The 15,887-nt window shown below is 46.6% G+C and overlaps 1 protein-coding gene across 1 annotated transcript in view; it reads left to right on the top strand.

Moving 5' to 3' along the window:
- VWC2 (von Willebrand factor C domain containing 2) overlaps nucleotides 1–15,887 on the top strand; it is a 119,128-nt gene that overhangs the window by 12,956 nt on the left and 90,285 nt on the right. Inside the window, exon 3 of the mRNA XM_057732973.1 lies at nucleotides 11,100–11,229. Within this exon, the coding sequence (XP_057588956.1) occupies nucleotides 11,100–11,229 (130 nt within the window). The remainder of the gene's footprint in view (nucleotides 1–11,099; nucleotides 11,230–15,887) is intronic.

Here is a 15,887-nt window from a genome sequence, read left to right as displayed (position 1 = left end):
TTTTTATTTTTATTTTTATTTATTTATTTATTTATTGGCTGTGTTGGGTCTTCATTTCTGCACACGGGCTTTCTCTAGTTGTTACGAGCAGGGGCTACTCTTCGTTGTGGTGCGCAGGCTCCTCACGGCGGTGGCTTCTCTTATTGTGGAGCACGGGCCCTAGGCGCGTGGGCTTCAATAGTTGCAGCACATAGGCTCGGTAGTTGTGGCTCACAGGCCTAGTTGCTCCGTGGCATGTGGAATCTTCCCAGGGCAGGGCTCAAACCCGTGTCCCCTGCATTGGCAGGTGGATTCTTTACCACTGCACCACCTAGGAAGTCCCTTACGTTTTACTTTTAAATTTCGTGCATTTTTTGAAAAAGCGTATCGATCTTTTTGTTTCAGAAGGCTTGATACAAAATACAAAATTAGTTTCAAGCCAGCCAGGACTCATATTTATTCATTCCTGTTAAGGTGTCAGGAGCCAGAGCTGTCTCCCTGGTCACACCCTCAAATTGTTGACAGTTGTGTTCTGGGAACACAGGGCCCCCAGCCAGTGGACAGCTGTCACAGTGCCATCTTTGTCCCCTGGGGCCGCAGTGCAGGGAGTCCTCAGGTGGGGAGGATGCTGGCAGTCCCTTCCCACGTGGAGCAGGGCCGCCCTGAGCACCTTTGCCCCAACCAGCTGGTAGTTTAGCCATGTCACACTGGCAGAAATGTCAGGAGCTGGGAGGTGGACAAAGAAAGAATTCTGACAAGACTGCAGCCTTTCCCTGGGCCTGTGAGGTCCCAGGGCCGTGGGCTGCCTGAGGGATACACTGTGCTGTGATGTCAAGCCCTCAGCTCAGGTCACTTCCTGCTGGCAGCAGGGCTCCCCTCTGGCTTCCTGTGCCCTCCAGGGAGTCAAGGAAACAAGCTCACCTTGCTCCAGGGTGACAGCGAGGAATGGCTGACACGGCTGGCTCTCAGGGATGTGTCTGAGCTCAAAGATGGGTCCCTGTCTTGTGAGTGAGCCCCGCAGTCTCTTACCCCCCGTGGAAAGGGACCTCATTAACTGGAGAAACCACTGGGATGGCCTGTTGTAATTTCAGGATGCATTGGAAGAGGCTCAGCTTCAAGGCGAAGTGCAAGAGCCAGAAGTGTGAGCTGCGGATGCCCACGCTCTGGACTCAGGCCATGGTCCAGCACTTGCCGAGTGATTGGCAGCTGAGGCAGGCTGATGGGAGCCAGGCTCCCACCTCAGGTGTGTTCACATGGCCACATTCTAGTTGGCAATGGTGAGCCTTGCTCCTGGAGCTGGGTCAGCTCTCCTCTGGTCATCTTCACAGCTCCCTGCTTAGTGTTTAAGCGTTATTACTGCCGTCTCAGATGAAGAATGCCAAAAGGGAACAGCATGGTTCCGTTTTCTTTGTGTGTCTGTGTGTGTGTGTGTGTGTGTGTGTGTGTGTGTGTGTGTGTCTATATTAGGAAGAGATACACACATGGGTTTCAATGCATTGTGTTCTCCCTCTTTGCCCCAGTCCCCACCACTCCCTATGATGCACCTAGTTCACTGCCTTGCTTTCTTCTGTAATGAATCCCTGAAAGAATCTGAATTTGTGGTCCCCGAGAGAACCAAGCGCCACATCACACCTCACACCCATCTTTTAAAAGCCAACTCCTGGAAGACAGTTTAGTCATTTATACATTAAAGGAAAACCATTTCATTTTCTTGCTTCTTTCTGCTAAGGATGACTTATCTTTAAGCCCTTACACTAATTCTAAAATAAAAGGGTTTAGAGCCTCCCATTTTTTTAAGAGGAATTTGGCTTTTTTTTTTTTTTTTTTTTGTCATGCCATGCAGCTTATGGAATCTTAGTTCCCTGACCAGGGATTGAACCCATGCGCCCTGAAGCGGAAGCATGGAGTCCTAACCACTGGACAGTCAGGGAATTCCCAGGAGGAGTTTGACTGCAACAAAACTGCCCCCAGGGCCTTCCCCATACTCCCTTTGGCCCTGGTCATGCCCAGTTGGCAACACATCCCTTCTATTAAGGCCCTAATTTAGAAATCTGTGAATAGGCAAAGTTTCTATTAAAGCTACTCTATCAAAATCTCACCATCACCCATGCTCCCAAGTGGGAGGAGAGAGGCCCCACCTGTCTGGGCCCAGGGTCCAGGGCGGAGTTCTGAGCCTGGCTGCCTGTGGCTCTGGGGTCACTCTGGGCCTTGCTGGCCCCTCCTCCTCTCTGCACAGCTGGAGGCCAGGGTCCAGATGCCAGGGGTTGGTCCACTGCGAGCATACACCTGCTTCCACCACAGAAATGGGGGTGCAGGTGGTGTCTTAGCTCAGGCTGCCAGAGCAAAATGCACGAGACTGGGTAGCTGAAACAACGGAAATGTACTTCTCCTGGTTCTGGAGGCTGGACGTCCAAGATCGAGGTGTCTGCAGGGTCTGGTTCTGCTGAGGACCTTCTTCTTGGCTTCTCCACAGCTGCCTCTTTACCATATCCTCACACGGTGGGGAGAGGGCCCTCCTCCTCTCCTTATGAGGATGCTAATCCCACCCCCAGGACCTCACCTTTGTGACCTTGGCCTCCTGTAACCCTTATCACCTCCCAAAGGCTCCACCTCCAGAGGCCATCGCACTGGGGGTGAGGGCTTCACCGTATGAATTGCAGGGGGACACAGACATTCAGTTCATAATAGGAGGCCAGCAGGCTTTTGCTGCATCTGATCTGACTGTGTCATCTGTCAGATCGGTACCCTTCCAGGACATTCACCAGGTCTGGATCTTCAGCCCTGAAGAAGCAGCCTTCTTCATCTCATCTGTTTGCCACCAAGTGAAATACACCGTGTAAACAGTGCCTGCATTTTTCCCTTGTAAGTGAGTGCCTGCAGGATCCATGTTTATCTGAGGGAATTATTCACAAGAGGATTTGAAAGACATTAGAGGGTCCTGCCTCAAGCTATACTACAGAGGAGGAAAAGTCAGTCTTTGGTGCCTGAGAAGAAAGCAGTGCCTTGTCGGGTTGTCAGACTGTTGTTCTGTTCATCTGCTGTGTGTGTGTGGGTGGGTGTGTGTGTGTGTGTGTGGTGGAGTGGTGTTCTTCCTGAGACTGGAAGCTGACAGCTCCTGAGGACAGTTCTTAATTAAGTCCCTTTGTGTGCAAATCCGTTTTCTGACAGCCAGTGGAAAGACAAAAAGAACAAAACAAAACAAAAATCTTTTCTGAAGGCGCAGGAAGCAGCAGCTTGCTGTAGCTACACGGCCATCGGCTTGGGCTGGAGGCTGGAAGGTGGCCGTGGGTCTGGTTCATTTCACTTCGGAGCTTCTGTTCCTGCAGAAGGGAGGATGGGGGGATGGATGGAGGGACTGGAGCCCTCCCTGCTGGCCCTGATGGACAATGGGAGCTCAGACAGCACTTGGAGCCCAGGAAATGCAGGCTGCTGGGTGGGTGCCTCTGTGTCCCGGCAGGACCCTGCTGCTTCCCAGGGCAGAGACAGAGCTTAGCAATGCCTTGCTCTAGTTTAAGATAGTTTCAGGTGAGGAACCTGGAGTAAGGTTGGGGAAGGATTTAGTTCGAGGTGACTGTTGAAAAGAAAGCTGGGACCTGCATAGCATCTTCCAGGCTTCTTGCGGGGAGTCAGGAGATGCTGGTGAGAGCAGACGGGGTGGCCCAGGACATACTCATGAAGATGGTGCATAAGTGGTGGGTGCCTGGCCAGACCCTGAGTTCTGGTCTTTGCCTTGACTTGCTATGTGGGTTTCTTGGCAATTCACCAGACCCATGGGTGTGTGTTCACTCCATAAAAAAGCAGAGCTCCTGCATTTTCCTCCAGCTCCAAAATAACACAGCTCCAGGTTATCTATCAAAAGCTAATGAGACCTTGTGGTTTAAGTAGAAGGGGACTTTGTGATTCCCTGTAAGTGCATCCTGTTTACACGTGTGAAGCTGAGCACTTTGGGGAAGACACTCAGCAGCTGGAAAGGACACTTTCGCCATCTGGTGACAAAAGTGTGACAGTGGCTTTGGGAGGATGCTTGCCATCCAGGGCCAAGCCAGGACTGCTTTTAGCTCCTTCCTTCCTTCCTCTCTCTCTTTCTTGTTTCAGATATCAGTTAATTTTATCACATTACATTTTTATTAAAATAAAATGAACATTATCCTACTAAAAAAGGAACATCAGAAAAATAAAGAGAGGTTATTAAAGATGTTACCATCCTTTTGGAGGAGAGAAGATATAATACTTGAACAGACAAATTATTTTTTTTTAAGAAAATTATCTGATTTCAAAACTTTAACTTAGATCATTGTCTTGGAGATAAAGAAAACAATGAAATCATGAAACGATGTAGTATCCCAAACTCCAAAACACTTACTTTAGATTTTCATTTTGAGAACTATTGAAAAATTACTCCTGGGGAAAAAGGTTAAAATTTGTATTCATCTCTGTGTGGCAACTTGTTTCTTAGTTGGAGGTTATCAGAATAATTACACAGCAGAGTCATAGTATGTAAACAAAACTCAGATGTACACACACTGAGATCTTGTTCTTTAGATTCAGAACAGTTCTTTTAGTTCTGCTGATGGTGGGAAACGCTTGTCCTCACCAGTTTAGATTTCTAAGTCCCTTTGGGCTAGGTTCTCAGCCCAGGGAGGGATTGTGGAGGCGGTGAGGCCCCTCCTTGTCTAGGTGGTGCCCATTTTCCACTTGCCACATCCTCCCCTGACTTACCCACACTCCAGTCTGATCTTTTTTCCTCTCCCTCCCACCCCAAGGGACAACTTTGTCTTTAAAAGCTCACCTGATATCTGCCATTGCCTGCCCTTCTGTTAGTTTCTCTTTTTATGTGTCAGTCCACAGCCAGACCAAGCTCAGAGGCGAGTGCCTTGGGTAGGTCTGTATTTCTCCGTGAGAATATGGGATTGGTCAGTGGAGGATGGAGGGCTTGGTGCTGGGACCTGGGAGACCTGTTCCTGTATTGCTGTCTCGGAAGCACATGTGCATAACCCCCAGCCTGCAAGGTGGATGGGTCCACATCTTATATCTTCCACATTTGGATTTGAAGTCTGCCCATAGAGTAAATGAGTATGAGTCCTCAGCTACTGCATATAAATGTTAGCTATTTATAGGAAACACTGACACAGAGTAGAATAGTTAGAAAAGATGTGATAGGCAGAGCGTGGTGTGATACCTGCTTCCCACGTGCAGGACTGCATTGCTCCAGAATCTCAAGGTTTTGCTTCCTGATCTCAGGCTGTGTGATTAGGGACCCTATTCCCACCCATCCCCTTACACCCTGTCAGATCCCTTCTGTAACATCTCTGCTTTCGTGTTTATATCATCCTAGCATCTGTCTCTTCTCTTCCATTTGTGGATTAAACGTGTAGTCCACATCTTGACCTCTCACAATAGAAGGATCTCTCTTTGTTGTTTGCCTGGTGCGTGGGTTTCTAATCCTCGGGCATCACCTTACCAGGCGGTGAGCAGCTGTAGATATCATTTTTATGTCTTGTCACGTGCTGTGCAAGTTAATTTCAGCTCTTGCATCTCTCCAACCATTTCTTCCTTGACTCAGTCAATATTTATTGAGCCTGTGCAGTGTTTTGCACGGGCTCAGTTGCTCTAACCATCCTGGATGTGACAGGGACACGGCCCTGGCTCTTGAGTTGCACTGAATCTAGTTGGCAGCTGACTGCAGGCTGTGAGTCAGGCTCCCAGTGAGAGAGACGCTGTGCTCTTGGCCAGCACGCCCAGAGGAATTGAAGGGGCCCAGGGCTTACAGAGATTCGAAGGAAGGGGGAGATTGAGGACGGGGAAAGAGGAAGGGAGAGGGAAGCCCAAATTTCAGGGTTTCTCTTTGTTTTCATGTTAATCTTAACTTGCGTCCTTGCAGAATCCAGCACCTTGGGGATTAGAAAAATAAATGGAACTTCTCTGCTGATGGACCTAATAGAGAAATGGAGAGAAGGCTTTCTTTGAGGTTGAGTGGATTTAATTGAGAGAGGTCTGGGCTACCATCTCTTAGCTCATAAATTAATCCCATCTGTAAAAACATTACAGTTACTTGGGAAGCCGCACCGGGGTTTTCACGGCTCTCAGTTGCCTTTCCTGAGGAGGCATCTGCGTTCAGCCTGGGAATAGTGGGATTTCATGGCACCCACACCAGCAGCCACAGGACAGAGCTCCGGATTGGAAATACAGTGGTGGTCGCTCGTCAGACAGCTGGATTTAGGTGACACAAGGCACCTTTGACTTCTCTCCCAGGCCCCTGGACAGAAAGATGTGTTCAAGCTGGAATTAAGAGAAGCGTGTTGGCATTCCCAAGTAGGTGAGAATCTGCTGGGCGGTGAGAAGCTGCTGTGTAGGCAGGATGGAGCAGCAAGAGGTGTCTGGAAGTTTTTGTGTGTGCAGGAATTTCACAGCAGCTTTATGAGTAGCAGCCCCAAATGTCCACCAACAAGTAAATGGATGAAGAAACTGTAGCGCGTCTATGTGATGGAATATTATCAAAAAGGAATGATACGCTACAGCACAGACACATGTCAGAATAACTATGCCGAGTGAAAGAAATTGGACAAGAAAGAGCACGCGTACAAAATAAGTGTCCGTCTTCCAGAGCGGAAAGACATTTGGGACACAGACAAGGGTAGGAGTCAGAGTCAACCTGCTTTCCGCTGTGTTTCAGAGCCTGGTCCTTCTCATGGTTTTAATGGTTATAATCAGGGTTATGAAATGACACAAGGCAAAGCTCCTTACAGATAGAGATCGAACTGCACCCGAGTCCACGAATGTGAAATATATGGGATAAAATACAACTAAGAGACGACTTGTATAGAAGTTCCTCCCAAACCACCGCTTGCTTCATGTGGATCCTTTATGTATGGGGCACTTAACGTAAGCAGTATCCGTTGTGAAGGCCTCATTTTACATCTGAGAACTGTTTCCCGTGTAAATTACATTGCTTTTTCCTACTTAATTGCTTAGAAGTATTTATTTTACAGTCCTGACTGCCTGTGTACATGCAATACACACATGTATATCATTACCGAGCATTCTAAGGGTCTAATTATGAAAATACCTTAGTCACCATCAAGTTAATATCTTCCTTTCGCTTCTGCTGTGCACTTTGTAATCATAGCTGCTTCGTGGAAAACATGCTCAGACGTGTCTGTTCTTCATGGTTTTGCTTCGGGTTAGATCCCCTGTGAAGCGCTGTCTCTCGTGAGCCACAGCCACTGGGTGTCTCTGGAGGCAGAGGGGGCCGGGGAGGCAGAGCAGCCATTAGCATTGGTACCTGGATACGAGGCTGGTCCAAGTGCTGGCCCCTTGCCAGCCTTCCTACCCGCACCGCCCCTGCCAACCATCACCCATGTTCCTGCCTCCCTGGAAACAGCACAAGTGGGGCTCATCGGTCTGCTTTCAGGACTGGGATGAATGAATGAACGACAGAGCTTCTTTTTACCCTCACTCCCAATTCTGCAAAACCATGTTCTTTTTCTCCAGCACAACGGTTGACTACGCCAGCCCAGTGAGTACCTGGAGGATGGCTACACCTCAAATGCCCAGGTGTTCCTCAAGGCTCTGCATCTACGTTCTGTACAAAACTTGGGTTTGTAACTCGAAGGTCGCAGAGGATGGTATTTCTGGCATTAGGCACAAAGCCTGGTGGCTGTTGCTAGCAGGAGGGATTGCAGAAACGCACCTCAGAAGCTCATGGTGGGGCTCCCAGATTCAGTAACACACCGGGCATTCTTACCTCCAGTTTGCACGGGAGGAAAAAGAACACGGGATGGCAGGAGGCCTTCTGGCGCCTGAGCTGGTAGCAGAGGACTCTTCGGCTTGGGTAGTGCTCAGACCTGGTGCCTGGAGTCAGAGCAGCCACGTCGAATCCAATCAGGCCCTGGGCAGGCAGACCTCCCACCAGGGTCCCGGATGGCTGAGTTGACTGCCCCCCACTGCTACCATGGGGTGGGGGGGTGGGGTTCCAGCTACACCCTTGGGCTGAGGAAGGCAGAGCAGGGGGGCAGCTGAGGCCTGGGAGGGACACACTCTTCGTGAGCCTCACTCTAAGCCTCAACTCTGGTTTTTGAGAAGTAAACAAATTTCCACATAGTTGAGCCGGGATTTCCAAATACTTAGTGATAGTAAAATCCACAATCCAATTTTTGATCAAGGTGTAAACCTTTAAGAAAATAGCAGTCCAGTCTGCAGGTGTGGTTTGAGCATCTCTCTGTGGTGGGACATGGCAGTGTCTCAGGCCCAGAGTGGGAAGAAGCATTTGATTTGCAGGACTGCCCAGGAAGTGACCAGGAGGGGCTCCTCGGGGCCTGCGGCCCAAGTGGTGAAGCCTTTCTGACTTAGAGTTACATCTTTGTTGTTCTCCTGGAGAACAGAAGGGCCCTTCTCTCCTTTCAAATTCCAAACTGAAGTGGGGCTTTTCCCTGCTTCCTGCAGAACAGCCGAGGGTAGAGGTGGTGCCCGGCTGTGCCCTTTCTTCCTGGCCCTCTTGCTCCTTTCTGACTCTCCAGCCCTCCAGGTGGGACCGCCCTCACCTCATCCAGGGCGGGGGCTGCCTCCCTACCGTCTGCCTCACACCGTCTGTGCTTTATGCTCTGTGCCTGGAGTCCACCCACTGGAGGTTCTGACGTGCAATGAACCATGTCCCTGTGGCCGAAGTTCAGCCTCTGTCCACCAGTGCCGCATAGAAACTCAGTGACAGAGTTTTGGGTGAAGTAGAAAAGAATAGCTTTATTGCTTTGCAGGCAAAGGGGACCACAGCAGGCTAATGCCCTCAAGACCTTGTGACCCACCCTGGAGGGGGAAATGAGGAGTCTTACAGGGTTCAAGGAGCAGGGTGTGGTCAGCTCGTGGACACTCTTCTGATTGGCTGGTGGTGAGGTCATCGGGAGTCAGCATCATCAACCTTCCGGTTCCAACCAGTCTGGGATCTGCATGCTTGTGGGCAGCATATAGTTAACTTCTCCCACCTGGTGAGGGTCTCAGTATCTGCAGAACAGCTCATCAAAGGTCATGGCTCAGAATATTATCTGTAGCTCTTGAGGAGGAGCTAAAGGTCCTTGACTTTGTTTAATGGCTAAAGTATTATTATTTTGTCTTACTTGACTGTTTTCTTTCTGCATTTTCTCACTTCTCTGATTAAATTTACTCTTTGACTAAAGATTTTCTACAGATAAAAGGCAGGCAGAGGACATGGGTGGAAGTCTGTTCTGGGAAGGACCCATCAGGTCCTGCTCAGTTACATCCTGTGCAACTCAGGGTCTCTGCTGTTAAAACTCTGAATCCTTTTCTTACCCCGCTTGCTGAGTAAACCCACCCTGGACACAAGGATGCTACAAGCTGAAAGGAGAACTGGTAGGAGACAGGACAGAAGGACAGGAGGAGAGGAGGGGCAGAGCAATGCTCTTTAGGGTAGCACGAGAAGCTTCTTGTGCCGGCACTGCTTCTCAAAAACATGTCTTTATACTGTTGTAAGATTGAGTTTAACTTCTAAGGCTGTAATGCAGACCAGGTCAAAATTTTGTCCCGGACTGCTCTAAAGTTTTTTTTTTTTTTTTTTTCGAGTATTTTCTTTTTCTTTCTTTTTTCTGTTTGGAGTATAGTTGATTTACACTGTTGTGTTAGTTTCAGGTGTACAGAAAAGTGAATCAGTTATACATGTACATACATGCGCTCTTTTTCAGATTATTTTCCCATTCAGGTTATTACAGAGTACTGAGTAGAGTTCCCTGTGCTGTACAGTAGGTCCTTATTCGTTATCTATATTATACACAGTAGTGTGTATATGTTAATCCCAAGATGCCACTTTATTCCCCCCCTTGGTAACCATAAGTTTCTTTTATACATCTGTGACTATTTCTGTTTCCTAAATAAGTTCATTGTTACTTTCTAATCGTACACACACACGCAAACACACACACACATGCACCCCTAATGTCCTGACTCCCAGCCAGACAGTGGTCTAATGCCTTTAAGTACAAATTGAGCCTTTGCTTCGTGCAGTAACCAGGCCACTTGGGGGGAGATTTCAGTTTGGGGTTTTGCACTGTAGAAACCAAGGGAGCATCGTGTGTGGTGTTTGTGTAGGGCTGGTTGTGTCATGAGTGTCATATACAAAAATCAAGTGAGGGCTCCCTGCCCAGAAAACTCAGTTTGACAACCTCCCCTCCCGCACTGGCCTTTAAAACACGTATTTCCACATCACAGCTTCTGATGGCTGTGTCCACATGTGCTGTTTCTGCTTTGCCATGGGTCAACCCAGAAGAAAAATCACTCCATGGGTGGTTTCCAGGAAAAAAAAGTCATCCCCATCACGAGTTGCCTGACTTACTCCCAGAGAATTTGTGGGCAGGGTCCAACCTTGCCAGGAATGGCCATTATGCTTGATTGGAGCCATCCAACAAGGTAGAATTGGGGCCAGAGCCTGGAAAGTGCAGCGAGGCCAGGCGGGGCCTGGATATGAAGGACATGGTGACACTGGCTGACAGAGGGCGATGACCCATGGGTGGCCTGGAGGCGGAGCCCTGCCTCAGATGAAAGGTCTGCCCACAGCCGGTTGACTGACTCCTCTGAGTCTCAGTTTCCTCACCAGAAACAAGGGCAGTCATCTTAGTAGGTGTGTTTAGTGTTGTCGTGAGAGTTAAATGAGATCATATTGGGACAGCTCCCGGCCGGTCCGGCCCTGAGAAGCCCCCGGTTTCTCCTTCCCTCACCCCAGCCCTTCCTGTCCTGTTCTTCCATCTTCTCACCCCAGAGATGCTGGGGGTGGGCCCCGCTGGGTGGCCCTGGGCAGGACCCTGGGAAAGGGGTCCATCTGCACCATGCCTGGGTGGGCAAGAATTCAGTACAATGTGCGGTTTAATTTTTAAAGAAACAAAACCCTTTCTTCAACAGAAAGCTTATGAAGCAGCTCGCTGTTCATAAATATACAGAGGTTTCCGTGTGGAGCTGGGAGGGAGAGAGCATCCCTGGGCCCCATTAGTGTGCACCCCCACCCAGGGGCGCCTGCTCAGCTCCAGCTCTGTCCTCCTGCTCTGGGACCCCGAGGCTGGGGGTGTGTGTGACCTTTAGGACCGAGGATGGAGAGGGTGCCCTGACCGTGGCCTGTGTTGCAGGTGTCTCCGTGCGAGCGGTGCCGCTGCGAGGCCAGCGGGGAAGTGCTGTGTGCAGTGTCCGCGTGTCCGCAGACCGAGTGCGTGGACCCGGTGTACGAGCCGGACCAGTGCTGCCCCATCTGCAAAAACGGTAGGTGGATGCGCGTCCGTCACCCTCACTTGCTATTACGCAGGGGTCCCTGCGCGCTTCCCGTCCATGCAGGACGGGATGAAGGATGGGATGCATGTGAGTTTCAGTATTTGCATCCATGCCTTGGCACGCCGGTTCCTGCCTTCTGGCCCCAGGCCCCGGGGGAGCCGGGCTCCAGTAAGGCCTGCTCTCTCTTATCAGTGTCAGCCCCGTGTTTTACACACGTTAAGTTCTTTGAGGGAAAATTCAATTTCCACTCTTGAGGAGAGATGCTTATTTTAATTTAACTTTGTTTGTTCTTGCAAAGCAGTGTCTCTTTTTCCGAGATAAATCAAACATGCCGGTTAGGCTCATTTACTTTTCATTACTAAGTGAATTAAACGTGGAACATCGTTGAATATTTTTCATAAGCAACTTCGGCAAGAAGAGAACCCCCTCTTCTTCCCAGTGAGAGCTGGGGCCTAGGAGAATCAAAAGCCTTGTCCCCTTTTGAAAGAGAAATGGCAGGATGGCCTTGGTTAGCAAGGGAGAGTGTTTCCTCATCCTGAAGGGTGAGAGGTTCTTTGTACCTGACGTTATAAGCACATCTGGGCATCGCTTTGAGAGGGCGTTGTGGAGAGTGGGTTCCCTGGGAGGATGGGATGAAGACCCGTGGTTCAGGAGGGTGGTTGGTTGAGGCAGTTGAGCGCAGCTTGGAAGAGAGAGGACTCTGGACACAGGACCACATCTTCAAGTACATGAGAGTCTTGCCTTGGGAGAAGGTTGAGCCGTCTCTGTGTGGCCCCAAGGCCACGGTGCTAGGACGAAGCCAGGGCAGAGCGTCTCAAAAAGATGAAGGCAACTCGACAGCAGGAGCCTTTCAGAGGAGGAAGGGGCTCCCTTGTGAGGTTATCAACTCGTTCGCTGTGGGGTTGCTGGACACCGAGCCGTGTGATGGGGGCTTTGTGAGTGGCGGATGGTTACACGGGGCTGTTGCGGCAATTCTGAGATTCTGCAGTCACGCCCACCGTGTGGGCTGTGAGGTCCTACAGATACTTTTTTATGGTACACACGGATACCCAGATTTCATCACGAGAAAATTTTAAACTCTTGAAAGAAGCCAATAGAAGAGGAAGTGAAGTTTCTGGGGAAGCAGGATGGTGGCAGCATCTCACTGGGATGCGGAGTGCAGTGAGCGTGGGTGGGTGAGGAGACCACCACTGCTGAGGTCCGTGCTGCAGCGCCGCGCACCAGGCGGCATGTCTGAGCCTCCCCCTAGTCGCGGTATTTAGTGAACGGCTTCAATACAAGTGGCTCAAGTAGTTGGCGTCTTACATTTCCAAGACACTGTATCTCTCATGTCAGTTATGATGAAAAACAAAGTTTTGGCCTCAGGCAGTCAAGGAATCCTCGTTTCCATGTTTACAAAAGATGGAAAGACATGGTTTCCGTCCTTGAGGATTTTTTCAATCCTGGAAACTCTGGGAAAGTTTCAAACCTACTGAAAAGTTGATAAATAGCAAAAGCACAGAGGTATACCCTTCACTATATTTATCTGTTGTTCACATGTTGCCATTTTATTTGCTTTATCTCTTTTGAGCTCTGTCTTTGTCCCCATCTCTCTCTATCTCTGTATATAACCCAACACTGTCAGTCTATTTGCTTCCTTGTTCTTCTCCGTTATAGCACAATCAGCATGAAACCTACTCTTTGGGTAAAATTCAAGATTTTTTTTTTTTGCAGTTCTTTTTGCCCTTAAGATATATCTCACCTAGGCTATAGAGTCAGAGAACTTAGAAATTATTTGAATTCATTCTTTATGGTGTGTGGATATGTTAAAATTTTATAAAGATTTAAAGTCACTTATTTCTGTTTGATTCAGGTTTTAAATGTTAAGATATAATTTGATTTTTGAATAAGCAAACAATGTTCAAAAGTAAAATCTATAAATAAGGTATAGTCACAGATTCACAGAGTGTTTTAATATTGCATTGATGGTTTGGGGAGAGAGGAGATGGTTGTTTGCCCTGATAGCAAACTTCGAAGTGCTCTGTCATTGCCTCTAGACTTTGAGAGACAGCATGGAATGAAATAAGGCAGGGTTGGGGGTATTATATTAAAGATTCTTAGAGGGAGGATGGATATGTTTTTTAAAACTAGATTAAGAAGGATTACAGGATACAAAAGGATTTGTATTCAAAGGTTTGATCCAATTATATCGAAACAGCAACAACTTTTTATTTTCAGGAATACACCTAGAAATAAATTTAAATGTGTCTAATCATGTAAGTAGTCTTAAGTTTTGTTATAATGAATTCACTAGATATGATGTGGCTCTCATCTGTCTCTAGGCGTAGGGTATTCTGACCTTGACAGGGCAAATGGTGTTTGGAATTCTTAGTGAAAAATTTGCTTGAAAAATGAGAACAGTTTCTCTCAGAAATGAACACCCTGTGATAATTGGTTGACGTTAGTGAATAATTTATGGTAATCCATTCCTATGCTGCACCCAAAACTCAGTGTTTTCATAAGAAAAAGTTATACATCTGATAGATCATGGATTACAGGATATCAAAAATGCTTGGGTACATTTAGCTTGGATGGAACACGGAGGTTTTAATTCCTGATCTCGGGAAATTGGTCTTTACTCCTTACACTCTAATGTTTTGACCTGTGGCATTAGCTCTTTTTAACCAACGGAAGGAAAATTACAGTTCAGTTGCAAGCTGTCAAAGTCACTTGCATCAAAGGAGCAAAAGTTTGAAATCAAGAATGCCTGGAATATAAATAAATGATCACAAAGCACATACAACTTAAAATATTCACTTTGTTGACTTGTGTAGATCAACCTCCCAAGGATTTTCTTTGATAAAATGGATGTTTGTGTGGGAATGGTTTTCAGATTTTTCCTACTGATGCAAACAGTGAGTGTTCTGTTGACTTTCAGGGTTTAAGGTTTCTCTGGTGCTTGTGCACCTCAGATGAGGCTCACGTTCACAGCACACATTCCCTTCAAGCGGCAGATCAGAAGACCTCCATCCTGCATGTGTGCATGTTCCTTTACTTTAAACATTTAAAGGAAGGAAACTGCCAAATGTAGGACACTGATGTTGAAATACAAGGGCCTTGTTGGGATTAACTCTGATTCTCCAGTGTGAAATATTATACCCAAGGGGGAATATGTACACCAAAAGCACAAGGGCACTGAGTATATCTCCCTGAAGTATTCAGTGCTACTTGATGATAGTTATTTAGAGCTTCATTGCCACAAGAAAATGAATATGGCCATTTTTTGAAGAAAAATGAAACCTTTTTTGAAAATTTTAAGATAAATACTGAGACTTCAAATTATTAGAAGCACTTTCATGGGAAATGTGTGAGAAGCACTGACTAAGAATTAGACACAATTTTTTTTCTCTTGTGTATTTCAGATAGTAGTAGAAGATCATCATTAAGCCACATGCAGTAAGTTGGATAAAAACTGAATGATGTGTGTGTGTGTGTCTGTGTGTGTGTGTGTCTGTGTGAGATTCATATGAAGATCCTTCTCACAAAGAAAAACCTATTCCTGTATTGTCTCAACAGTACCTCTTTCCAAAATTTTTTCCAAAGAAATAAAAACATAACTTAAAAAGGTGGTCAGTGAGGAACAGAGGAATATAAAGCCAGAAAACTTGTAGAAAGCAAATAAAAATGTATAGGAACTTAATAACAGAATCTTAAAATACAGAAAGCAAAAATTGACCTAATTCAAAGGAGAAATAGAAACTTAAAATAACTGTAGTTGGAAATTTCAACAAACTATTCATAGAACAGCCAGACAGAAAATTAACAAGGATATAGAAGACTTGAATGGCATTGTCAACTAACTTGACCTAACTGACATATATTGGAACACAGCATCCAGCCACTGAAGAATTCTTTCCAAGTTGCAGGACATTCTCCAGGGTAGACCGTGTGTTAGGACATAAAATAAATCTTAATAAATGTAAAGAACTTACTCATACAAACTTTGTTCTTTGAGCATAGCAGAGTTCAGCAGAATCAGTAACAGAAGAAATCTGGGAAATTTGCAAATATTTGCAAATTATATAGCACACTTCTAGATAAACTTAAATAATGTATCAATGAAGAAATCGCTGAGAAATTAGAAAATATTTTGAACTAATAACAAATGACAAGTGAACATATTAAAATGTATGGGATAATGCTAAAGCAATGATTAGAGGGAAACTTACAGTGTTAAATGCCTATAAGCAGAAAAGAAGAAAGCTCTCAATTAAATATGTAAGCTTCCACCTTAAGGAATGAGAAGAACAGAAAATTATACCCAATACATGTATTGGGTTGGCCAAAAATCTCATTCAGGTTCTTCCATAAGATGTTGTGGAAAAACCTGAAAGAACTTTTTGGCCAACCCAATAAAAGAGAGAAATTAATAAAAACTTAAGCAGAAATAAATGAAATAGAAAATAGGAAAAGCTTAGGAAAGTAAATCCAGTTAAGTTAGCTCTTTGAAACTTGGGACTTTGCAAAGATCAATAAAATTGACAAAACTTTCACTAAACTGACCAAGAAAAAATCAGAAGAGAGACAAATCAAGAATGAAAGGTGGGACATTACTACTGACCCTACAAAAATGAAAATATAAGGTACTGTTATGAACAACTTTATACCAA

Source organism: Hippopotamus amphibius, chromosome 4 (genome assembly GCF_030028045.1).
Source record: "Hippopotamus amphibius kiboko isolate mHipAmp2 chromosome 4, mHipAmp2.hap2, whole genome shotgun sequence".
NCBI lineage: Eukaryota > Metazoa > Chordata > Mammalia > Artiodactyla > Hippopotamidae > Hippopotamus > Hippopotamus amphibius.
Note: the sequence above shows the minus strand (reverse complement) of the source record. Positions and strands in the feature narration are given on the sequence as shown.